Source organism: Scatophagus argus, chromosome 19, assembly GCF_020382885.2.
Source record: "Scatophagus argus isolate fScaArg1 chromosome 19, fScaArg1.pri, whole genome shotgun sequence".
Classification (NCBI taxonomy): Eukaryota; Metazoa; Chordata; class Actinopteri; family Scatophagidae; genus Scatophagus; species Scatophagus argus.
In genome coordinates, this window is record NC_058511.1 from 15,578,941 (window position 1) to 15,606,249 (window position 27,309).

A 27,309-nucleotide genomic window follows, 5' to 3' on the forward strand; every position below is an offset into this window, starting at 1 on the left:
ACCTGTTCAGCTACTGCCAGCAGTGTGTGTCCCTTACTATATTTCAGGAAGCTTATTGTGCAGCATGTTTCCTCTAGTTTCACTTAAGGGCTGACAGCTTAGACACCTGCAGGCTTCTGTGGTGTTTCGTGAATGCAGAGCAGCAGAAGAGAGATGAAACTAGTTATGGTAAGAAAGTTAGCTGACTGTGAATGTGCTCGTTTGTTGGAACTTGTTGAAAAGGTTTATTAGTGTTGGTGGTTTTTTTGGGAGGGAGCTCACTGAGGGAGTTGATTGTTTACAGCATGACCTATTTTCTGATGGAGGTAATAGCTGACCAGCTTTGAGACTCATCTCTATTTATATTTGTCTGCTTAGGCTGCACAGAATTTGCTGTGTGATTTCTGTGAAATTATTGTTTATTATCGGCTCATTGTTAACAGTGCCTTTTTGGAGTGACTCAGGTACTGATCATAGAAAATTGTTTATTGACACTGAAGGTGGTCAAAAGAAGTCACAGTGAGTTGTCTTTGGGGATCTGCGTTCTTGAAAGTCAGAATCATTAGTGTTTTTTTCATTTATCAGCAGATACATTTTAATACTGTTCATCATTACCAGTGTTGTTTTTCACAGTTTGGTACATCACTTAATCTGGCAGAATTAAAGGTGCTGTTTGCATAGGATCTTCTCGTATTTCCTCAACTGATTCTCAAGTGTAATTATTGCAGCGGTTAAATTGTTAAAATAAACAGTATAGTTAAACTGAGGTGTATGCAGGAAGTTGCTGTTAAACAATACATACATGTATATCTGTAATAGTAAAGAACCAATGATGCACTATTTCTTTTATTTCACGTCAAAGTGACATATCAAATACTCTAAATCACTAACATCACAAAAGACTAAAAACTAGGGCATTGGACACTGCAATACCTTTTTCACAGAATATATATCTGTCATCAGTAAACAATTACAAGTGTTTCCAATCTGTAAATAAGAAAGTAGTGTATTTAGAAAGGCAGAACTATGCACTTTTCTCTACATTTATTATGAATATGTTTTGATGTTCAAAAAGTTGAGAATTTCAGAGAAGAATTTCAAACATCTATTCTTAATATTCCAATAGTTATTCAAGGACAGAGAGACAGCTGTTACATAATCATGGAATGAATAACACAAATATTCAAAATCAAAGAAAGATCAAGGAAACAAAAAGGCCTAAACAATGTTGGCCTCAGCTTGCAGTGTGATTCAGTCTGATATTTCATTTCTGTGCCAGTTATTCTGATTACATAACATTATTAGGTTGCAATGTGGCCTTTGTGTTATCTGTTTTCTATCAAATATCTTTCTTTCAAATTAAGATTTAAAGTAACTAGCTGAAGTTGATTATTTGTCATCCTACTGCACAGGTTTGCACAACAGTAATGCAAGTTGTAGTCCCCTCATGCTACACAAGAAAAAATATTTCTGTGGGGTGTGTATGTGTAGTGTCGAGAATGAGTTCAGGAGTCTCACAGCCTGAGGTAAAAGGCTGCTCTGCAGCCTGCTGTAACTTTTTCCAAACAGCAGTAGTGTGAACAGGCTGTACCTGGGAAGTTATTGGGAAGCTATTGTTCAACATTGTTTTAATCAGGGTAGAGATGTGTGTCTCTTTTAGACTGCTAATCTTTTCTTCACAGTTTTTTTCATAATGACAGTGTGAATTTATGCACTTGTGTGATGGCCTTTTGCTGCATTTTGTTTGCCTCTGGGTTCCTTAATGTTCTGCCTCATGTACAGAGAACTGAATACATGATAATGATAAAAGCGAGGTGAAGGTGATTATGCTTGAGGGACGTAAAATTCAGGATGTTTAATAAAAGATGGTAAAAAGATTAATTGGAGCTCACAGTAGAGATTTTTTTGTCCAGACCAACCAGACTTCAATTTAAGTGACAACAGTTCTTTTGTTAAGTGCTGCACCTGTGAACCAGCTGACGTTTCCTCACACTCTTAACTTCTATTGAAACGTCACTGTCATTAATGCTCCCAATGACATGAAATGCTCTGATGAAGGCTCTGTGCTCAAACAGGTTAGTTTTTTTTATATATATAGTGATGTAAGCCAAATAAACAAGAGAAGAGTGAGTAATATATCCTCCTGAGATGTGCTACCGTTCCATATTTTTTTGGGAAAATGTTCTTTGGAGTTTGGGTTTCGCACTCCACTGAAAAATTCCATTCTTGATGCATAACTTCCTTTTCAAATACAATAAATGTCATGTGATTGTGCTGTCTGAAATCACAGCACTATGGGTGCTATTTAAGTCCGCACTTGGGCCAAACAAGCACATAGTGTCTGGAAATACACACATGATTAGAGGTACTATTCTACAGTATCATCATTAATTTCTCGCCACTTCTGATTCTGAATAGGTCTCCATTCCGACATCTTAAATATGATACATCTTCTCCTGGTGTCAAGCAACACTGGCTCTTGTTGACTTACAGACATCACTATGTGAAAGCTTCTCCCTCCATTGCAGTTAGAGTTACCTTGAAGGGGACAAGCCACTAAAGGTCTGTATACTAGAAGACAATGTGAGGTTTGTGTTTACTGTGTCTGATACAATAAATATTTGATACAATAAAAAAATCTCCCTTTACAACAAGCTTTGGTTATGCACAGTTTGAGGGATTTGAGACATCAGTCCCTTTATAACATTCAGCATTTGGCCCATTGTGTTGTTAAGTCTGTTTGTCGTTCAGGATTCTATGCAGTTAGCCAAAACTGGAAATCATCTATCACAAACTTTCTAAATTACACTTTTTGCAGATTACACATTGTACTCACTAGGGATATAATATCCATCTTAGAAATATATATGACAAAAAAATTTTGTTAGACTTATTCAATGATAGTCTATGTAACTCTTGTCTACGTGGGGAGTGGTATGGCAGCACCCTAGTGACAGCTAATGACCAGCCACCACTACTATCTAGTTTCCTCCAGCTTGCTAATGTTAGTGGTTATCCTTTTCAACATTTGCTGAGTCATTTGCAGCTCCCAGACGCTTAGTGTGGGGTTAGTATTAATCCTCTCTCTCTCTCATGGGACAGTTTGTGCAATGTGACAAGACTACCTCAGCACTCCATATTTGGTCTAGTTCACCGAGTAACTAAAGCAAGTAGTCAGGTAGACTAAACAACACTTATAATAGACTTCTAAGCTTCTAAGTTTTATTTTAGATCATTACACATCAGACACAAAGTTATAAAACATTCTTGGCATTAATAGTTGGTTTGACTTTCATCTGTTCAGTAGCAGTCAGTTATCCCTAATGTGAGAGGTTCCTTATATGTGCAAGAACACACAAACAAAACAACAGGTTGCAAAAACCATGCAGCAATAAATTCATGTTTTTTCTGTCCTTTTCTTCCTTTCCTGAAAAGAATGGAAATACCTAAGAATGGCTTGACCATCTTTGCCCTTCTAGTGACATTTATTATTTTGAAAACAGTCAACATCATTGAAATCTCAAGTCCGGCTTTACCGGTAGGTCCACTGTATTTACAATACTCAATGGAAAATATGGGACCTGTACTTGATGACAAGTTTGGCAGGAACACAAAGCAATTAGTTGAACCTGATACCTATTTGGTTTTTTTTTTTGGTTTTTTCTTTTTGTTTTGTTTTTTTTGTTTTTTTTTGGTCTCAGGAACACAATGAAGAACAACAACTTCTACCTCATACCAGGGAGAAAAGGAGTGGTTAGTCTCATTAATTTAATCAACATTATATGAACATGAAGAGTTCAACAATTTGGGAAATACATTTATTTGTTTTCTCGCTAAGAGAAAGATAAGACTGATGCCATCTCTCATATCTGATCTATATGTCTATTAAATGAAGCTAAGACCTGGAAATTAGCTTAACTCAGCACGGCTGTTCTAGTCAGGGCAAAACCAGCAGGCCTGGAGACATGTTGTTTTGTTGTTCCAGCAAAGTTTCCAGGAATTCACTACGCCAAGACAAGAAATAGTGCAAAATCCCCCTTAAACATGCAGTGTGTAGCTTGTGCCACCATGGTTTCTGCCGCTCAGTACTAACAAAAGATGAGATTGTGGTTGTGGGAGTTGTTGTCTTCATTGTTAAAAAAAAACAAAAAACATCTGACATGACTCAGGCAGGTAATCTCATCAAGTTTCATTCGTGTTAGGTTTAGTCATGTTCTTCAGCTTTGTTCCTCACTCAGACTCTCCTGGAAGTTAGAGTGACAGACGACTAAATGAAACACACCATTAGCTTTAGTAAAATCCCAGTTATGTCTGGGTTTGAACACTATCTAATACCTAATCGTAATAACCTTTGGGATAATGTAAGTACACTATCCTACAAAATATATCACAAAGGTCTAGTCTAGGTCTCTTTAGAGAGATATTAATGCGAAAATGCAAAATATATTTTTAAAACCACAAGTGGTCTTCAGTGTTCTCATCCAATGACAAGAAAGCAAATATGCATATTTCCCAAAATGCTGATTTATTACTTCAATACCTTGTGTGCAGTATGTATACATATCATAAATATGTCATCAGAAATTCACTTTGTGTATATTTCTGAACTTTCAATCTTTGCAGCACTTACAGGCCAGTGGAATTACATTATCGATGTTGTACTGAATGCCTCTAATGTAGAAACATTTGAGGGCATTCGGTCTTTCTTGAATGCTACTAGTCTTCCAATACAACTCGATAACAACACAGACATCTCTGACATTAGCATCACAACAGGTGAGTAGCAGTCTTAACTCTTTGATACTAACCTTATAACCAACGTTAATAGTGTAAAAATACTGTTCTTCTCCTTTGACAGTGTGTTCCTCAACTGCTAATGGCTTCCACTGTACATGTGAGGAACAATATGCTTGGCCATACAACATCTGTGTCTCATATGGGGCTTGTGATTACATATCCAATGGCATCTGCAAATGCATCAATGCCATTCCAGCTGATGGCCAGTCCTGTCAGCCAATATCTGGTAATCAAGTCTTAATTTATGATTAAAATCTAATCACAATGGCTTCAAACGCATTCATTTTTTGTCATTGTTTATTATAAGCATTACCTAACATGCAGAAGTCATAGTCTGCCGTGAGTTACTTTTGCAGCTATAATACATATTTTCATGGTAACTATGGATCACATGATGACTTGACATAAACACGTTCCAAATGGATGCTAATGTGACTCTATAGCTCCTGAATGTGTGTATGCTTTCACTGCCCCGGGTGGTGAAAAAGAAACATATGTTTTGCAGTATTAAAAATACTGTGCATAGCAGAACACTGCCACACACAAGAAGAGACAATAATATACATAAACATATGAAAATTGTATAAGCATATGAATACTTGTTGATGTGGAGGGTTACATCATGTGGCACAAGTGGCCAACTCAACAGGCAATAGTTGCCACTGCAGCTAAAGAGGTATGATCCTTTGCTGGCTTCCCACCTCATGTTCAACTAAGAGCCTGGGGAAAGACCTCTGCAGGAAATATTTTTTTAATGTCATATTTCAGTGAAAGAATTTTGTTTGTTTCACTGCATATGTAGTAAGTCATGCTGTATTTTCCCCACAGAGCTGCTAGCTATACATACATACATAGTGGATGTGGAGCTGAATGTAACAGATGTCATGACAGTGGACTACCTTAGGAGCCTCCTGAACAACGGCAGCGTTTCCCTGGCCTTGAGTCCCACTGTAAACATCACAGATATTGACATCACCACAGGTAAGAATGGAGCTTCTTCTGATTTGTAAACCATACTAATATTGTGAATGAGGGCACAGCTGACAATGTGATTAATTCCATCATGATGTTTTTCTGTGTGTATTGCTATTTTATTTTATGAAAACCGTATTGTATTAGCGATAGTATCTTACACTTCCTTTGGCCAGCCACCTCTTACAAGTATTTAGAGTTTAATTTATGATCTATTAACTCCAGATATCTGGATGAAACGATAGTCATGCACCTGCACTGTTGACCTTGAAGTGTTTCACTGTTTTGCCACATTTTACTGAATGTGCAAAAACAGCTAAATGCATGCTGTAATTTCCCCTTTAGACTAATGTGTGATTAATAACTCCAGACCAATGTCTATGATTCCATGGGTACAAACATTTCTTTTGAGTCTAACTAATGCAACTTTTGATCTTAAGTTAAGATTGATCATAAGATTCATCTGAGACAGTTTCTGAGGTATTGGTATATACAAACATTTCAAAAAGGACTGACTTTCTGATTTAATGTTGCAGATCATTTTGCCAGACTACCCAAACAGACACCAGCTTCTTTGTTTGGGCAGTCTTGCTTAATCAAAATTTAAGTGTAAAACTTCAGTACTTACTCACTGTGCATTTTGGTTCTATACAGAACCCAATTTAAAATATATCTGAAACATTTCTAAAATCTGTTTAAGTTTATTGTAAGCTGTTGTTACACACCAAGTCATTGACATTTACTATATCAATAGCATTTGCTCAACCAAAAGTTAATAGTTAATAACTTAATAAAGTTAATTAATTAATAGATTAGTTATTTTGTTAATAGAATTTTTAGTTGTTTTGGCTCTGGTCCAGTGAATTTGAGTGTTCTGAAGATGTGAACTTTCATCTTTAATTTGAGAAGGCTTACTTTCAGTTACTCTCAAGTTCAACAAGAAACAATAAAAAATCCATTAAAGATAATCAACACTTGAACCTCATGCACTGTATCAGTTGAAATCTTTAGCTGGAGTACAGAACCAACAGAGGAGAAAATTTGCCGCTCCTCAAACACTCCTGAACTGCGCTGTAAATCCTCTGGGGCTTCCCACAACAAGGCCTGTGCACACATTCCCAGGTTAAAGTTCAACAAGGAAGAGTATAAAATCCTTCAAATAGTGGGCACTGTAAGGAACCGCACCCTACTGATCTAAAAACTGTGTTTACTCACCGTTCTCAGCTAGGTGCGAGATATAAATCTGTGGTAATCTGTGGCATATCTTTGAACACCTTTAATCACAGACTAGTTTGCTCTCTTTCTTTTGTCCTCTCTTTTTTCTTGTTGTTTAGTGTGTTATCCAAATGGTACCAACTTCCAGTGCAGATGTGAGGATCAGTATGTTTGGTCGTACGGGAACTGTATGACATATGGACCCTGTCATGAGATCGTTGATGGCACGTGTGGGTGTATCAGTAGTTTTCCCTCCAATGGGCAATACTGCCACCCAAAGACAGGTGACAGAGACTTGTTTCAGGCTTAATATTAAAGTTGTGCTGTAACATCTCACAAAAAAAGTCTTCTTTTTTTTATTGTTTTTTGTTTGTTTGTTTTTTTTCTTGCCTCTGCAGCTAAGTAATATGTAAGTCATACACTGTATATGTATATGTATGTATATATAAGTTGTATACTGTATAATAAACTTATATAATATATATTTATTTATTAAAACTTACACAATATATAAATGTTAAAACTTATATAATATATACACAGAGCAGCGTGGGTACTAATTGCCACATTAGAATCTGTCATAGCGATACGTCCAAAACATAGCTTCAGTGCTGTTGCAGCTGATTCTCTTAAAATTAGAAAGTGATGAATAAGGGACAGCTGAAAAAACATTCAAATCTCAATGATACCCATCCCTACATGTTGCTGATTTATCAGGCTTCTGGTATGTGACGTGTAAGTTCTGCAAATGTTCTTGGTGTAATGTTTTATTGATTCTTGAAATTTTACTGTATTTTTAAAATCACAGAAACCACAACTTTTGCAACAGTGCAGAACACTACATTGTTACCAACAACCCCCACTGTCATGCCTGGTAGGTAATAATAATTCCATAAATGTGACATTAAATGTTAACTTTGGCTTTTCTTCTTTTGTTATTGATTAAGATTTTGTTACAACCAATCATGTCACTACAAAATCTTCTACCACATAACTAATATCATAAAAGTGTCTGTATTGTTATTATCAAGTCCCGTGAATGACAGCATTGCAAATAGTCTAATGCAAAGTGTGTGGGTAGTGCAGCTGATATTTCCAATACATGTTATTGACAGATCTAAACACTATGATATGGCTGTATACTGTACATCATATTAATGCTAACCCCTAACCTGTTTACACTTGAAACAATTGTTTGTTGTGATACTATTCATTGTTATAACAAAATAGTTAACGTATTGCAGAAACGTTAAAGCCTCACAGTGACTGTTTTCAGTGTTGTCAGTGATAAGCTCATGATTATAAACTGCCTTTTCAGACACATCACCTGTTAATACAACAGAGCTGAGCACGACAGCACCAACAACCGTGGTGACCAGTAAGTTTTTAGAAATAAAAGACTGGGAACACCTCTTTGATGAATTTTTTTTTTTTTTTTTAAATGTCTTTTCTGATTCAACACCTGTCGCTTCACAACTCTGATCACTGCAATGCTTTCAACAACAATTACAGCAGTAAATCGTTAAAATGGCTTGTTAAAATCACAAAGTCATGAAAAACATAGGTTAAAATATCAACAGTGCTGTAGGCTGAAATACTATTTTATCTATTGTAAGCACAAACACATTATCATGAAACAGTCATGAAATGGCAGTTTCAACAACTACCGCTACAACCAAACCTGGGTACTCACAGTATTGACAGCATGTGATGCAGCAAATGTAGCTAATGTATGCATCTCTCCTTTGAATTCTCTCCCTTCAGCTCCTCCATTTGTTCATCAGTATATCATTTCTGTTGAGTTGAACATCTCTGATAGTGCAGCGATAGAACAACTGAGGACCTTTCTGAGCAACATCAGTTACCCCATCAGCATCAACAACCAAATACAAATCTCTAACATCAGCATCTCTACAGGTAGGATTCATAACTCTAAAAATCAAATGTTAGACTGTAATGCAACAAACAGTAAAATGTGTAATTTAAATCTGCTGTTCTTTTATGATAAAACAACAACTGCTTTCTCAGTAGACGTGTATTTTTCTATATTTTATATGTCATCTGCAGTTTGCTCTCAGAGCAGTGGTGGTTTCCAATGTAGATGTGAGGATCAGTACCTCTGGCCATGTGATCTGTGTCTAACGTATGGATCCTGTAACAACATCACTGGTGACTCATGTGGATGCATCAATGCCATTCCTGATGGACAGTACTGTCAGCCTGCTGATCAATACAGTGAGTTGGTTTGTAGAAATAGGCCAGTATGTGGGGTGCCATCCCTCAGGGATCAATAAAGTATTTCTGATTCTGATTACTGTAGAAAGTCTTTTTCAGCACGAGTTGGATTAAAATAAAATGAAACTTTGAGTAACAAATAAATGAAGGTAGGGAAATATCCCATGTGTAGTATCATGTCTGAAGACAGCAAAGAGAGTAGAATAGTGCTGACATCTCTAAACTGAATTTGGCTAATCAAATACAATCCAGGAAGCATGATATTAATATTAGTGTTCTGAAGAGAATTGATCTTGAAAAGCCTTTTTCGCCTTATAATCTTTTAATGTTCCAGTCTGTGGCACTATTTTGCGACACTTTGATAACCATGATCCAAAAAACTGAATACAACTGGCAGAAGCTTTGGAAGCTCGCATATCTGCCTTCCCTTTAGCTATTTATTTTATTTCAATATGATGACTGTGTCTCTTGATGTAATTCTTGGTTTTTGAGTTGTCAAAAGACAAGTGTTTGCTTCAGTCAGAAGTAAACCTTTCCAAACAGTGCCATCTGTTGTTGAAAATACATAATGACCTTTTAATGATTCTTTAATTGTAAGACACCCCCATGCTTTCAAATGTAAGATCTCAAAGAAACATTGATTTGTATCCAGGCTAGCAAAGTGTGTAACTGCTGCATGCAGCTGTGATTGTCTGTGAGGTGTCCTTCTCTCCTTTTGTTTTATTAGCTCCTCAACTCCTATTTCTCTTCTTGCTTACAGACCTTACTGCCTGCTCTTTTACAACAGCTCCTTCACCAACAAGTAAGACTGACTGACAGGACAATATTTAACACTATAATATTATAACACTAAAATCTCAATGATATCCATCCCTACATATTGCTGATTTATCGGGCTTCTGGTATGTGACGTGGAAGTTCTGCAAATATTCTTGGTGTCATGTTTTATTGATGTTTCTTGAAATTGTACTGTATTTTTAAAATCACAGAAACCACAACTTTTGCAACAGTGCAGAACACTACATTGTTACCAACAACCCCCACTGTCATGCCTGGTAGGTAATAATAATTCCATAAATGTGACATTAAATGTTAACTTTGTCTTTTCTGATCTAAACAGACAGATCTAAATACTATCATATGGCTGTATACTGTACACCAAATTAATGCTAACCCCTAACCCATTTACACTTGAAACAATTGTTTGCTGTTTGTTGTGATGCCATTCACTGTTATAAAAAATACACTATATAGACAAACGCACTGGGACAAGGATGTTTTTCAGTGGTTGGGCTAAGCCCCTTATTTCCAGTTATGGGAAATCTCGATGCTTCAGGATATCAAGACATTTTGGACAATTATGTCCAGTTGTGCTTCCCACTTAGTGGCAACAATTTGGGCAAGTTCCTTTTCTATTGGAAGAACTTGATTGGCTTGCGCAGAGCCCTGATGTCAACCCCATCGAACACCTTTGAGATGAACTGGAAAGGAGATTGTGAGCCAGGCCTTTTAGTCCAACATTAGTGCCTGACCTCACAAATGCTCTCCTACATGAATTGGCAAAAAAAAAATCTGCAGTAATACTTAAACATTTTGTGGAAAGACCTTCCCAGAAGAGTGGAACCTGTTTCAGCTGCAAAGCGGTAGCTGGATTTAGAATGTTTATGTATTTAGAGTGGAGGCACGGTGGTGCAGTGGTTAGCAATGTCGCCTCATAGCAAGAGGGGTCCAGGTTTGAATCCCGGTCTGGGCCCTTCTATGTGGAGTTTGCATGTTCTCCCTGTGCCTGCATGGGTTTTCTCCAGGTTCTCCGGCTTCCTCCCACAATACCAAAAACATGCACATTAGGTTAATTGGCTACTCTAAATTGTCCTTAGGTGAGAGTGTGAGAGTGTATGGTTGTTTGTCTTTGCGTGTCAGCCCTGCAATTGACTGGCGACCAGTCCAGGGTGTACCCCGCCTCTCGCCCGCAGTCAGCTGGGATAGGCTCCAGCTCCCCCGCGACCCTGACGGATAAGCGGTATAGAAAATGGATGGATGGATGGATGTATTTAGAATTTAGAGTGTTATTAAAGTCCCTGTTTGTGTAATGGTCAGGTGGCCCAATACTTTTATCCTTATAGTTAGTGTATAGCAAAAATGTTTTACAATAACTGTTTAATGTGTTGTCAGTAATAAGTTCATAACCATAAACTGCCTGTTCAGATATACCACCTGTTATTACAACAGAGCTGAGTGTGACAATTGTAGTAATCGGTAAGCATTCGCAAAGATTACGTTATCACTACCTTACAGATGATCAAAAACTAGCAAGGTGACAACTTTGCTAAAAGCTATATGTCAGGCACATTGAACAACACACAATCCAGCTAATATTACTTACTCATCCAACAGCAAGAAGGTCAGCTTGGCGTCTGTCTGGCAGCCTGTTATTTTGCAAAGCTCTCCCCTGTGGCTGAGTCTGCCACTCCCTTGTGACTTTAGACTCTGACTGCATTCAAATACTTCTATATTACTGCTTTTACTCTGAGTACTTCTAAACATTGGTGTTTTGTTTTGTTTTTTTTTTTTTCTGATCCAACCCCTGTTGCTATTACAGATATGAACACTACAACAGTGGCAACACCAACATCAACACCAACAAGTAAATAATTGAAATTAATTGTTACATTACTTATTTCTGTGGCAACTAAACAATCAAGACTATTTTAAACATGTAAAAAGTTGAATATTGCAAATGACCTTGTAATAAATATTTTTTCCTTTTGCGAGAATTAATGTGTTGTCTTAAAATGTAGCTATTTCTATACTTCACTTGCAAGTCAATTTACAAGTAGAATTTAGCACAGGTGGAGATTTAACCTGGTTAACACTTTGTGAAAAAAAAATATTACACAAATTTCACTTTTAAGTTGAAAATGCAGATGATAAAATGGTCTTTTTCAGATCCAACAACAGATGTGAACACTACAACAGTTATAACACCAACAGTTGTTTCAAGTAAGTACCCATAAAAATAGCTAAAATATAAAAGTGAAAAAGGAATTTCATAATTTCATAATCATTTTTTGTTGTCTGCATGTTATGCCAAGGCAGTTAGTTTTCAGTTTAAATTATGACTTATTTGTCCAGTTGTCCTTATTTGGCCATGTAATGTATGCACAAGCGTAGTAAAATTTTAAACTTTCTTTAGCAAAATGTATTCATGTTCACAAATGTTCCTGTCTTTGTTTGAAAGTTCTAATTAACTAAATTTTAATTAATATTTGAAGGGTCAGATTCAACATCCAGCGCTACAACACATCTGAACATCACAACACCCACAATACCACCAACAACTATGGTTACCGGTATGTCCAAGAAATGAAGGATTACATTGATTAACTGTCACACTCCACTCGTTAAATCTGCTAAAAGTCTTTTGATTTTGAATTAACACGAAGTATTTTACTTTACGTATCATGTTTTTTCCCCCAGATTCAACATCTGTTGTCACTCCATATACAAACACAACAACAGCTGCAACACCAACAGCAATTGTAACAAGTAAGTGCACAAGAATAATTTACAGTATAAAATCTGAAAAAATTAAAAAAATTAAAAATCGAGCTTAGTTGGAATTATTTTCTGTATTGTAAGCAGTACTGCTTTACCTAAATACAAAATATTCTTTATATTTTGTATTTATTAGTATTTAACTACAATAATAGATGTGTACATTATATATAAAACAACTGTAATAAGTTAGTGCTTAAAATAATTGTAGGTGAATAAATACAACAAGTAAGTTGATAAGGAACAGATTTATTTTCAATTGTCTACAATACTACATATGGCTGTTTTTGACTGAAAGACCACAGTATTACTTCATTATATTGCCAGCAATGAAATGTAGTAGTTGTTAAATGATCTTTTCAGATTCAGCACAAATTACTACATCATATCTTAACACCAAAAGACAACTAACTTCACTGACAGTTGTGGTTACCAGTGACATTTTAGATTTAAGGAGTGGGGTAACATTTAGGTTGTTAGCATTTGACTAACATTTTTAATAATGTCAATAATTCATAAAAATTTGAAAGATATTACTTTTTACTGTCCCAACAATAGTTATGACAATGTTTAAAAAATCATGTGGGATAGAATAATTTAGACACTTTATCACCCAAATTACACAACATGCAGTAACAATAGTCTCTGTTCTTTACAGATTCAACTATGACACCCACAATTTCACCAACTATGGTTACAAGTACGTTCAAGAAACAAAAGATTATGTCACACCACAGTGGTTAATTTCTGAAAATCTTTCTGTGATTTTGTCATCGCATTAGGGATCATACTTTGAATATTGTATTTTCTCTCCAGATTCAACACTTGTCACTATGCACACGACAACAGCTACAACACCAACAGCAGTTGTAACAAGTGAGTGATTAAGAATAACTTAAAAAAAACATGAGAAAAGCAATTAAAAACAGGGTCCAAGCTTATTTTTTCTAATTTTTGTCTATAAACAGTAATTATTGATCATATGATAGTCTTTACTGAATAAACACCAACAACTTATCTCAACACTGCAGTATTCACTAATGTGGTTGACAGTTGGATTTTAGAGTAAATGGAGGGCCAACCTTCACCTGATTTAGATTTGTTTGAAATATGATTGTCATTTATCTCTACTTTTCAAAAGGTTACTTCTCAGTTTAATGTAAAAAATTACAAAACATAATTTTCAGATTCAACCCCACCTTTGGAAACTTTACACGACATAAAATAATTGTAATGAGTTAGTCCTGAATAATATCTCTTTAAAAAAGCAAAAATGTAAAACAGATGCAGTAATTGATGTAGGCTTGAATATGTTTTGTGTACTTTAATGAGGTTAAAGGCTGAATCAACAACTGCTGATATATTACAGAACATCTGAACCCACAGCTTGTTCAATTATGAATTGTGACTGTGGGCTTTTATTTTGTAAGAATGGACTTGAATATATTAGGTTTTTATTGTCAACAATCATATATGACCACAAAATAGTTGTGGTTTCAACATCAACAACCAAAACATTTGAAGTATTTGAACAATGATCTCCCTTGTTATAACACAGTCATTAACATTTATTTTAATATAAAACCTGATGTCGCAGTAAAAAATGTCGTAAAACTTTACTGAAACTGATCTGATTATAAATGATCATTTTTCTATTGTCAGCATTAACATGTTTGTAAAATGTTCTTTGCAGATTTTACCCGGGGCACTACAACACCCACAATTTCATCAACAACTGTGTTTACCAGTATGTTCCAGAAGCAAAAGATTATGTCACATTACACTGTTTGTTACATTCGTTTAAAATCTTTCTCCCACTTCATTGTCAAATGAGGGATTTTCCTTTACATATTTTTTCAAAGATTCAACATCTGTTGCTACAACAGCCGCAAATCCAACAGCAATTGTGACAAGTGAGTGTTTTTTTTCTATTGTAATCAGTAACAATTGATCATTACACCAAAACTTTATGTGGTATTATATAATTTATATTCATTTGAAGGATTTCACTTTTAACAGCTGCAATAACAGTAATAACAATTGTTGTAATACCTAAAATAACTATCAAAGTATGAATTTTGCTGAAAAAGTGACCTGGACTTGAATTTTTTTTATTTTTTTATTGTAAGACAAGACAAGACAAGACAAGTATGTAAGACCATAAAATAGTTGTTGACCGAACATTTATTGCTACAACATCTGAACACGACAACACCCTACCATGTTACAACAATGGTCTCCCCAGTTATAACATGGCAGATAATGTTGTTTTAACGAATATATAAGATAGCATTGCACTAACTATTTAGTAAAACTTGACAGTAATTGTTCTGACCATAAATAATTTTTTGTTTTTTATGGTCAGAATTAATGCAATTGTAAAATTTTCTTTGCCAATTCAACATCCACTGCTACAACACATATAAACGCTACAATACTCACAATATCATCAACAACTGTGGTTACCAGTAAGTTCCACAAATAAAGGGCTGCAACATTCCATTGTTAACATTTACTTTTTGGGAATATTTTGGGAATTTTATTGTCAAATGAAGGATTTTACTTCACTTATTATGTTTTTGGTTTGTTTTGTTTTTTGATCCATCTTCTGTTGCTACAACAGCTGCAACACTAACAGCAATTGTCACAAGTGAGGGTCTAAGAATAACTCTTAAAGTCTAAATATGTGAGGAAAAAACTGGATGTCAATCTGATTTCTTTTTTATTTTAAACAATAGCCATTAATCATACAATGGTCTTGGCAGAATTAACACCTATTGCTAGAACACATGTGAACACTATAATCCACTACTAATGTGATAAAATCCAGTAGGATTTTTAAAAAATGCAGATAAAATGGTTGATTCTGAGCTGTTACAACTGACAACTGAGCTGTTACATTTGAACCCACGACACCTACAGCTACGATCTGTTACAAAGTAAATAGATCATAACTGTAGGGCTTGAGCATGTTTTGTTTGTATTAGTTAACAGTCTAAAAAGATCTTTACAGATTCAGCTCTTATTAATACAGCACATCTGAGCATTAAAACACACCTAACTTCATCCACAGATGTATTTAGCAGTGAATTTTTAGTTATAATGTCAGTAATTTATATTCATCTGAAGGATTTTATGTTTCAGCAGCAACAACAGTACCAACAATTGTTGTAATACTTAAAAATAATTAGCAAAATATGAACTATGGATATTTATGTTAGCTTATTAATATATTCCATTATGCGTGCTCATAAGTGTTGACTAATCACATTTTGATACACCCACGACATGTTATAGAGTGGTAGTTCATGTTTGTTTGAACATATTTTTTCAGTAAAAAATTCAGTAAAACTTTAACATATTTGTAAATTTTTCTTTGCAGATTCAACATCCAGTGCTACAACACATCTGAACACTACAACACCCACAATATCACCACCAGATGTTGTTACCAGTGCGTTCAAAAAAATAAAAGGATTTTTGACATTACAGTGGTTAACATTTACTTGCAACTTTCAACAATTTTAACATGAAGAATGTTACTTTATGTGATGCTTTTTTCCAGGTTCAATGCCTGTTGCCACAACACACATAAACACTACAATGGTTACAACACCAACAGCAGCTGTAACAAGTAAGTGCATAAGAATAACTGCGCATTCAACACCTTTTGCTATAACACATTCAAATGCAGATAAAATGGTTGTTTCTGAGCTGTTACAACTGACAGCTGAGCTGTTACATTTGAACCCACGACACCTACAGTTATGACCTGTTACAAAGTAAATAGATCATAACTGTAGGGCTTGAGCATGTTTTGTTTGTATTAGTTAACAGTGTGAAAAGATCTTTATAGATTCAGCTCTTATTAATACAGCACATCTGAGCATTAAAACACACCTAACTTCATCCACAGATGTATTTAGCAGTGAATTTTTAGTTATAATGTCAGTAATTTATATTCATCTGAAGGATTTTATGTTTCAGCAGCAACAACAGTACCAACAATTGTTGTAATACTTAAAAATAATTAGCAAAATATGAACTATGGATATTTATGTTAGCTTATTAATATCTTCCATTATGCGTGCTCATAAGTGTTGACTAATCACATTTTGATACACCCACGACATGTTATAGAGTGGTAGTTCATGTTTGTTTGAACATATTTTTTCAGTAAAAAATTCAGTAAAACTTTAACATGTTTGTAAATTTTTCTTTGCAGATTCAACATCCAGTGCTACAACACATCTGAACACTACAACACCCACAATATCACCACCAGATGTTGTTACCAGTACGTTCAAAAAATAAAAGGATTTTTGACATTACAGTGGTTAACATTTGCTTGCAACTTTCAACAATTTTAACATGAAGAATGTTACTTTATGTGATGCTTTTTTCCAGGTTCAATGCCTGTTGCCACAACACACATAAACACTACAATGGTTACAACACCAACAGCAGCTGTAACAAGTAAGTGCATAAGAATAACTGCACATTCAACACCTTTTGCTATAACACATTCAAACACTACAGCACCCTTAACTTCACTCCCCTAACTAACAGCTATAGAAACCAGTGAGTTTTTAGATATTATATTATTGTTCATATGTTACAAAATTTTACTGCATATAATTTGGCTTGAATAATTTTGGTTTGTCACGTTTGCAGTAGCTTTATGGATATAAAGCAAGCCTGGCAGATTCAACACCTAAAACGTACAACACATCAGAACACTAAAATACCCTTAACTTCTATTTATTTATTTATTTTAACTGGACAGTTGTTGTTTTAATTAAGGAGATGCCGAGTATGCACTAAGAAAAGAAAAGAAAGTACTTGCATCTTGCATGATGTATTGTGAGGAATACCACATGTACCATAAAATAGTCTCTGCGGACTCACCACCTTATATCTTGTACCTACAGTTAGAATATTGATGATCCTGACATATCACCTATTGCTACAACACATCACATCTGCTGTTTCAGGACCCTGCGCAAAGAATAGTTACAGTAGGCCTCATAACATGGCATTTAAACTGCACATGAACAAATAATCATTGAAACAAATCATTATACACAAAATTGGGGCTCCACGCTGTCACCAGGGAGCGATAGCCCAATACGTAGGAAATAACAGTCTCTTAGGAATTAATGAAGGGTGAATTCAAGCACTGACTGTTCAAACCAGCTGTTGTCACAAATATGTTCACAATAACCACAGACAACGATGAGTTAAATTATAACAGGATTTATTATCCCTCTGTAATCGTGTTTAATTGTCCGTTTTTGACTACTTTTGATTTTACCTTTATATTTCAGCTTAAAAATGGCTTGTTTGGTATCATTTTTTTTAGCACAACTTCACAAGTGTGACTTTACTGTTATTTTTTCATTTTGACATACTGTGTTAACACACTGGATCTAAAATCACACAAAAATATAAAACCCAAGTGGGAAAAAGTTTTTCTCAGGCCTCAGGCGTTTTTTTTTTTTGTTTGTTTTTTTTTACAGCTATTTGCAACTATTTACAACACAATCAGGTGTCACAATAAAATACACCACAATTATTGGTGTCACTCCAAATTATTGGTGTCACTCTGCCCAGACATAAGCCTCTTGTGTTGTTCCAATCCTTCGGAGTTCGGAAAAGAAATAATCCATTTTTAACATGGCAGTGGGGAGGATCACCGGTGAAAAAAATAATAATTTTGTTACTTCTGTAACGTAAGATCAGCTTATTGCACAGCGATCCACGTCAAGAAAGAATAACAAAAGGAAAGAGAGAAGAAAACAGCAATCCATTGCTCAGCCCGCGAGTGGAAGACTGTGACCTTCAGTACAGTAATCCACTGTACTCGGTGCACGAGGAAAAAGCCACGTATGAGGGTTGCGATTACTTTTTATTACCTGAGTGGCGTCACCTCGGACTCCTGTGGAGATAGCTTGACCATAACCAATGCCCATGCCGGTTCTGCATTCAAATTCAGATTTTCATCTTGGTGTTAATTATGGGGGGTCAGGATGCTGTTTTTCTAACGGTCAGTCAACTCTGGCTCAGGCTTTTGGAGTGACATGTAGGCCTCTCTGTTGTTCTCCTGAACACATGGCTAGAGATTCCAACATTAGTAATAAGTAATCAGATAACTTGTCAGTGGTTTACATTTATTGGAAATTTCCCTGTAATTTACTTTAACTTGAAAGATGTCACTTTTGAGTTTAGCATAAATAATCATGTCTTTTCAGATTCAACAACAGTTGCTGCAACAAGCATTAACACAACAATAACACCTGCAACAAGTAAGTATTGGAAAATATAATTGTTCCAGATAAAAAATGTTGTTGTTGTTTTTTTTTAAAAATTACAACTACTTTGAATTTTATTTTTACTGTTTGCAATGACAATATTAAATATTTAAATATAAAAGCTTTTGTGAAATATGTTGTAACAAAACCCACTGTTGTGATTTTACTCTGCGCTTTCACAGTGAGACAATTTCAAGTACTTACGATAAAATTGTTACATTTTCAGCAACTGCTGTGACCAGCCAAGATACCACAGTTAGCTCCACAACACCCAAGTTTACCTCTTCAACAACTACAATGGCTACTTTCACAACTACCACTCCCACCATGACCACTACTATCAGTCCCCCCACCTTGAACAGTACTACCACTCCCCCCACCATGACCACTACTCCCACTACCCCCACCTCGACCACTACTCCCACTTCCACTGCCACGACCACAACTACTACTCCCCCTATCTTGACCAATACCACCACTCCCCCTACTTTGACCAGTACTACCACTTCCCCCATCTTGACCAATGCTACCACTCCCCCCACCTCCACCACTACTACTACTCCCCCCACCACGACCACTACTACCACTCCCACTTCTCTCACCTCCACCACTACTACCACTCCTCCCATCTCGACCACTACTACCACTCCTCCCACCTCGACCACTACTACCACTCCCTCCACCACAACAACTACTACCACTACCTCCACCACAACCACTACTACCACTCCCTCCACCACGACCACTACTACAACTTCCCCCACCACAACCACTACGACCACAACAACCAGAACATCTACTACTACTACTACTACTACGACACCTGCACTGCCGCCTTCAGGTATAGTTTTGAAAAAAGGATTTAAGGATGTTCCTATTAGCCACCAAAAGTATATCTTATTTTGTGCATGAATTTTTTAGCAGAACACCAGCTAGCTGTACCATTTGGTTGTCATGAAACCTTTTGGTCAAATTTGTTCAGTACAGTTCAAAATTTCCATATCTTATGAAATCATTTGACTTAATGCTAAACTATGCCCTATGCCCTGCATAATTTAGGGCATCTACAACTAAAAAAGAAAACACATTTCATCATATTGTAATGTCTTATATATCTTTCTACTCAGCAACCCAAGAGGAGCCTACACAATTTATAAGGACATTATATTTGCTTGTATTTATTTATTTTTCTGTAGCTTATTTAAGATTTGCCAACATGAAGAGTTTTGTTCCCTTTTCAAATCTTTCAAAATTTAACATTACTTAATTAATAATAGGGACAGGAGATAGTTTATGCGTTATCAACTGCCAATTTGCTTCTGCATGTAGGTATTAACCACTAATGTGAGACCTGCGACACAAAACAAGAAAAAGGGGGACAATGCCACCACAATATATTTTGTTAAACTAGCTGCAGTTTAATAAATTGCATTTCATACTGCTCAGATATTGCCTTGCCAATTTAAATTCCACCAATCACCTGACATCTCAGGTCTGTAGTAACAAATTCATTTAAGAGGATATGGGTAATTTACATTTGTCTACTGTGTGTTCTTTTGTGTCCTTTCTACCTTCTGGTGGGTATCTGTTTCTTTACATTGCAAAAAAATGAAGTGCTTATCCATAGCTGTTCTCTACTTTTTGTTTTTTTTAATACACAGGATTTGAGGTGGAAATGTCAATCAGATTAGACAAGGAATACACACCCGAATTAAATGATGCAACGAGTTTTGCATACAAAGACCTCGAATCAAGGATTAATTCAGTGGTAAGTGCATTGTTAACCCCATATCCAGTTCTAATTTGTAGTTTTAGCTCTTGATGTTCTAAGGCTGATATCATTACCCATATCTCTCCACAGTTACGGGATGAATATCAAGGAATCACAGGGTTTATCAATGTTTTTGTGAAGGCATTCAGGTATGGTAATTCTGACTTGGTTTGGAGGTAGGAATCTGTGCACATTTTACATCACCACTTTGCTTCTGTTCCTACAGAGAGGGAAGTATAATTACAGACTTTGTTGTTCAGACAACAGAAGTTAATCCAGATGAAATGGCTGACGCAAATAAAAACCTCCCAGAAGCAATGACCCCTGTTGCCCCAGTCATTGGCTCAATTACCGCATTGTACAACAGTAAGTTAAAAAAAACTGGTAGGTTTTCTCCCCGCGACCCTGATGGATAAGCGGTATAGAAAATGGGTGGATGGATGGTAGGTTTTCTTACTTTCAGTTTAACCTCACTGGATTCCTAACTGATCTCTTGTACTTTCTCCAAAGGTCCAACTTCAATCAGCTTCCCACGCTCTATTTATACTGGTCAAACCCTGACACTGACATGTGGCCCTCCTGAAAATCTGAACGTGGGACAAATTTCTAGTTCTGAGTGGAAATTTAAAGGAAGGGAAATTAAAGACAGCTCGAGGATTAAAATGACTACTTCTGACACAAAGTCCATGCTTACAGTTAAAAATGTCATCCTTGCTGATAGTGGTAAGTCAAAGCTACTTGAATTTGTCAAGTAATGATGAATCAGCAACAAAGAAATAAATAGCAGTTACCCAAGTATACATCATACAAAACTTTGTCCTCTGTTACATGATGCTGTGAAACTATGAGATTTGATTTATCATCATTTGGGACTTAACCATCAGAAATTGATTTATCATCAAAATTTTCATCAGTGTTTTGTTTTCCTGTGTTAGATTAAAGTGAGTTTTAAGGTTGATTGAGAAATGAATTGTTCTTTAATACTTTCTTCTCTTACTCACAGGACTTTATGAATGTACACTGAATGGGAGGGTAATGACTTTCCTTCAAAAAGGACTTGTAGGAGGAAATGTAATCAAACAAGCTCCAATTTTACGGCTACAGAGTAAAGTTAATGTTAAATGTACAGAGGGAAAGACTGAAAAACTTGAGTGTTGCGTGCAGTCTCCCTATCGTGTCAAGTGGTTTCAAGACTCAGCTGCTTTATCTTCAAGTAAGTATGAAATGAATGTTGAAAAGTCCTCAGTGTAAACATGCTGTGAAATTGGACACTGCTATTATCAGTTTTATTAACATCACTGTTAAATGTTCACAGCTGTCACTGACAATGCAGAAAGCTACTGCATCAGACATGATTACCAGATAGAAAGCTGCAGTGGATTCCAGCAAAAAGATATACGTTTTATATGTAAGGTGGATCAACCAGATGGTTATGAAATGACAACAGTAATGACCATTTTCAGAGATGGTAAGAGCAACATTTAAAATGTGGCGATACTGCATTTGTGATACTGTACATTTGTTGTTTTTTCTATCTCCTTGCAACACTAACTAATTATTTAACTCTTAAGAAACTAAGTGTTCTGATGATCAGTATGGGACTGGACGAGTAAACGATATATCAAGAATAGGATGCAGTGAAGGTCAAGAAGGTCATAAGACTGCAGTCTGTCAGGAAACAGGAAAATGGAAGCTTATAGAGGATGCCTGCATTGTAACAGAGATCAAGGAATTATTAATTGAGTCACAGGTAGGTGATTTACATTGGAACACATCATCCCTGTTCTCTGAGACATGCAGTGTATTGTAAATATTAGGTAGCAACACTAAATCAGTCACCAAAATTCTGAAAATTGAAGTGTGTGAAAAAACTGTGTGTAAAAAAATTATTTGGTCCCACCAGTGAGTGACTGAGTCTGGTAATGGAATCGCTGAACTCCCACGCTTAACAACTCCATTATCTCTCCTTACTCACTTAATGGCAGTGTACATCCAGATACACAAGCAGTTTCTCATTTTAAGCTAGCAATGAATATAACTTTGACCAGTTAAAATGGCAAAGGGTCCCAGCTAAAGGTCATGTCAGGAGTCACTGATCAATAGTTATTTTTTGACTGAACTGACAACAGGCCAAAATGAAACTTGTCTTTTGTCCAGTTAAAGTGCAGCTGGTTTGTCAGTGCCAAAAAACTTATTTGGGAGATTTTTAATACCAGTGTATTTTCTTAGCCTGTCCTGCACGTCCGCCGGCTCACAGTGTGCGTAATTGTTGTTTGTAAACACTCTGCAACCTCATACTGATAAAATGTGGTGTAGTTAGTTTCTGTGATTTTTTTTCTCTACTCTTTCAGGATTTAACTGTGGATGAAGTGCCACAACTTGTGGTAAATCTAAGTAAAACTGCCCAGGAAGACAAAAACGAAATTGTAAATTCATCTGCAACTATATCAGCCATAGTTGAGATCATAAGCATTGTTGCAAATGTTTCATCTACTGTCAGTGAAACTGTCATGCAGGTAGGTTAAATCTGTACATAAGAATTAGAGCAGAATTTCTCCCTGGCATAAATAATTATCAACATCAGCCTTGGATTTGTGTTATGTCCACAAAGGTACTTTTTGACTTTCTGATGAGGTTGTACCCTCACAATGAAATGTTTCGTCTTCTGCAGAATGTACTTCAAACAGTTGATGTCATCGTTGGTGATGATTCACGAGAGTCCTGGGCAGTTCTGAATGCAAATGGAACCGTCAATGCGAGCTCAGAATTTCTGGGTTCAATGGAAACACTTTCTAATGGTTTGGTTGGGGAGTTTCAAATTACAACTCAGCGGATTTTCCTCAACAGAACCACGTTTAACAACTCCTTCAGAGCAGAACTGAATTCCAGCATTGTCATAGACATTCCAGAAACAAATATTGGCAAAGTCAATATCACCACCATCACCTTTTCCACATTGAATAATGTTATGCCAGCACGAAACTCTAGCTTTGATAGCAGCCTTTTCAATGCCACCAACAATGAAACTGTCACTGATAATGCAATCAATGCTGCAGTGGTGCTGGTCAAAGTGAGTGCAGCAATTCAGAATGTGACTCTGACCTACAAAAAGCGAAACAACTCCCTGTCACTAAACCCACAATGCGTCTTCTGGAATTTCACATACTTTGATAACCTGGGTGCTTGGGATGATGAGGGGTGTGCATTTGTTTCAGACATAAATAATACGGTAACTTGCAGCTGCAACCATCTCACCTCCTTCTCACTTTTGATGGCAACAGACATCCCCCCAGACCTGAAATATGCACTGGATGTAATCACTTATGTTGGAGTTGGGATATCGCTGGCAAGCTTAATTATATGTCTCATTATTGAAGGGTATGTTTGGAAAGCCATTACCAGAAATAGCACTGCTTTCATGCGTCATGTTTCAATCATTAACACTGCCCTGTCTTTGTTGATTGCTGACATCTGTTTCATTATTGGCTCCGCAATTGCTAAGAACCCCCTTGAGGACTCAGGGGTGGACTACAAAGTTCCAGTTGGACCATGCAGCACAGCAACTTTTTTTATGCACTTTTTCTACCTTGCTCTATTCTTCTGGATGCTTGTCTCAGGCCTTCTTCTTTTTTACCGGACGGTCATGGTCTTCTCCCACATGTCTAAGTCAACCATGTTGGCAATTGGCTTCAGTTTAGGCTATGGGTGCCCTCTGATTATAGCTGTTACTACTGTTGCAGTAACGGCCCCCCAAAAGGGATACATCAGGGAAGACAATGCTTGTTGGCTCAACTGGACCGAAACAAAAGCCCTGCTGGCTTTGGTGATCCCTGCCTTGATCATTGTTTTTATCAACATTTTAATTGTAATTGTGGTCTTGTTCAAAATGTTGAGAAGGGGTGTGGGAGACACTGCCCAAACAGATGAAAAGCATACGCTTGTCGTAATTGCAAGGTGTGTGGTCATTTTGACTCCTTTATTTGGACTGACCTGGGCTTTGGGAGTGGGAACCATGGTATCGTCAACAAATAGAGGAATCCACATTGCCTTTGCATTCTTCAATTCACTACAGGTATTTGAAAGTGGTTGTAATTTTATACTTTCACTTCAGTATTTTTGTGTGATATTACATTTTGGGTGTTTTCCTTCCAGTAATGGAGTAATGTGCATGTCATCTGTCTTTCTGCAGGGTTTTTTCATATTAGTGTTTGGGACACTATTCGACTCAAAGGTATGTCATCTTAAAAAATAGCTTGATGTTTTGGGAAATACACTATTTTACTTTGCTGATGAGAGATAAAGGAGAAGATTGATTTCACTCTGACAGTAGTAGAGAAAGTTCTTGGAACCTTAAGCTAAGTAAGATTACCAGTACCACAATGTAATAATATTCAATCACACTTTAATGTCCTGCATTTAAAATTCTTCTCAATTTAAAGGACATTAGTATAAAAAGTAAGTATTAAGTATCAAAAAACAAAAGTACTTCTTATGTCTGCTTCTACTTTTTACAGCTTTATAAATTGTTGAATGGGTTTACTATCAATCCATTTTATTTTCATAGGTTTTGTATGTAACATGCAAAGCAACAGGAAACTGCAACATTGAAATAAATGTAGGGTATGTCAAAATCTGACAACTAGCAGGGCCAAAGTTAAATAAAACACTTACCAGCAACTCTAAAGCTGACTAATTAACACTTTGTATCCGATTTAATGTACAAAAATTGGAAGTTGTAGCTTTATAGGGAGTTTAGTGGTATTAGTAATTGGCACAATACAAGATATACTAAATTAAACTGCAGTAATTGTTTTAAACTAAATGTCTACTCGGTTCATATTTAGCCCAAGGTGAGAGTGTTCAATCTTCTCATTGAGTTCTTCACAAGGAAAATGTCAAATTGTTCAAGTGCTAATCTCACTAAATATGCCCCAAATTGCACAGTAGTTGAACACTATTGATTTTCACATTGACATGAATTTGATTTTGCCTGTAGATTCGTTCTCTCCTTTCAAAGAACATACCTTCGCCAAGCACAAGCTCCAATCAAACAAGAGTAAGTTTTTATATATATATATATACATATACATATCTTAAACTATTGTATAAACTTAAAGGTGTTCATTGTTCACCTTTATAGCCTACCCATATTTGAGTCTATAGATCTGTTAATTATTACCGAAATTAATACATTAATCTTTGATGAAATAATGCAAAGCTTGTGCTATTCTTGTATATCTGTCTGTTTCTACTATAGAGTACAAGTGCTGGTATTTCCTCTCTCAGTGGACTAAACTGGATAAGTCGACTGCGTGGAAGAAGATGTAAGTTGTTGACTTAAATTTGACAGCTTTTCCATTTACTTGAATATTGAAAACTGCCTCAGTAATTGTTTTGTTTGTTTGTTTGTTGTCTTTTTTTTTTTTGTCTTTTAGATATCTACCGTGTGTCAGAAGCCACAAACTCAAACAGCACTGGAGCATCAGAATCATTTGTTAATATATGAGTCAACACAACAACCTGTACACATAAAATGTATCTTGTCATTGATTAAAAAGATTGGACATTGTTGCAAGATTTTTCAGTGCACAATAAGTGTTTTTGTTTGTTTGTTTGTTTGTTTTAATGACAAGTTAAATTTCACTGAGATGATATTGTGAACTGATACAAGAAACATGGTCATGTATTAAAGAAACGGCATTATCAGATGTTTGTATGTAATAATGTTATGTAATGTAATGTTACTCTTCCCATGTATATAGTGAGGAATCGGGAAAGCAAGTGTAACATTATGTGAAATGCACTTATAAATCAGAGTAGTTTGGTAAGGAAGCAACTTATATTAAATATAAAAAACAAGTGCCTCGCAATTAATTAGATCCTGAATCATTCTGAACTATTGACTAGGTAAGCAATAATTTACTATTTTTATGTAGACTCAAGCAGTGACTAGTCTCTTTGTTTTCATGGTGATCTTGCCATTACCTTGTTAAATTTTAGAAAAGCCTTAGGGATAAGCAGGACTCCAGAGCAGATGCAAAACCAGTATAAGTTTAACTGTCTTTATTGAAAATTCAAAGTATTTCAACCATGTACAGTTCCACGGCAGGTAAGTAATTAACAGTTTCTTAAACTGACCAAAGTGACAGAAGTGACAGAATCCAGAAAACACAGGAATCCAGGAAAACTGATTTTCCTCAAAAAACACAAACCAAGCTGAAACAGGGTCAGAGCTGGGCAGAACAGCAAGACAAAAATTAGTTCCAGAGAAGTTTCTTCACAGAGAATAAGCCTGATAACAAGCTGACCACTAAACTGACGGTACAATCTGGCGAAGGTGGAGAGACCTTTAAATATCCTGAGATGAGAATGGAGCTGACAGGAGGCAATGACAAATAGGTGAGCAGGTAAGTGAATGACAGGAGAATAGGAATACTCGCCCAACTCTGCTCCAGACTGGTCCGTGTAGGAGGA

General features: G+C 36.1%; 1 protein-coding gene across 2 annotated transcripts; it reads left to right on the plus strand.

The window, feature by feature from the left end:
• The first annotated feature begins 47 nt into the window (after nucleotides 1–47).
• LOC124050638 (adhesion G protein-coupled receptor F5-like) lies at nucleotides 48–26,541 on the plus strand. Of its 2 annotated transcripts, none has more exons than XM_046373371.1 (41): nucleotides 48–168; nucleotides 2,398–2,541; nucleotides 3,415–3,517; nucleotides 3,681–3,732; nucleotides 4,603–4,755; nucleotides 4,838–5,002; nucleotides 5,605–5,757; nucleotides 7,083–7,247; nucleotides 7,772–7,837; nucleotides 8,282–8,341; nucleotides 8,728–8,880; nucleotides 9,031–9,198; nucleotides 9,959–10,000; nucleotides 10,188–10,253; nucleotides 11,798–11,842; nucleotides 12,145–12,198; nucleotides 12,471–12,548; nucleotides 12,676–12,744; nucleotides 13,412–13,453; nucleotides 13,570–13,629; nucleotides 14,447–14,500; nucleotides 14,616–14,666; nucleotides 16,136–16,207; nucleotides 16,319–16,387; nucleotides 16,979–17,050; nucleotides 17,161–17,229; nucleotides 19,005–19,058; nucleotides 19,291–19,905; nucleotides 20,726–20,832; nucleotides 20,926–20,984; nucleotides 21,062–21,201; nucleotides 21,346–21,558; nucleotides 21,839–22,048; nucleotides 22,151–22,303; nucleotides 22,407–22,585; nucleotides 23,187–23,351; nucleotides 23,507–24,907; nucleotides 25,025–25,066; nucleotides 25,832–25,891; nucleotides 26,093–26,159; nucleotides 26,271–26,541. In XM_046373371.1, exons 3-41 carry the CDS (start codon nucleotides 3,416–3,418, stop codon nucleotides 26,339–26,341), a joined length of 5,616 nt encoding a protein of 1,871 aa, XP_046229327.1. In that variant the 5' UTR covers nucleotides 48–168; nucleotides 2,398–2,541; nucleotide 3,415; the 3' UTR covers nucleotides 26,342–26,541. The 2 variants fall into 2 exon arrangements, with proteins under 2 accessions (XP_046229327.1, XP_046229328.1); XM_046373372.1 differs by having other exon boundaries at nucleotides 106–2,054.
• Nucleotides 26,542–27,309: the final 768 nt, after the last annotated feature.

Coding starts and splice junctions, on each gene's coding strand:
- LOC124050638 (XM_046373371.1), top strand. CDS start 3,416: ATGGAAATACCTAAGAATGGCTTGACCATCTTTGCCCTTCTAGTGACA. Junction 4,756..4,837: donor TGACATTAGCATCACAACAG/GTGAGTAGCAGT, acceptor CTCCTTTGACAG/TGTGTTCCTCAACTGCTAAT. Junction 21,559..21,838: donor TGTCATCCTTGCTGATAGTG/GTAAGTCAAAGC, acceptor TCTTACTCACAG/GACTTTATGAATGTACACTG.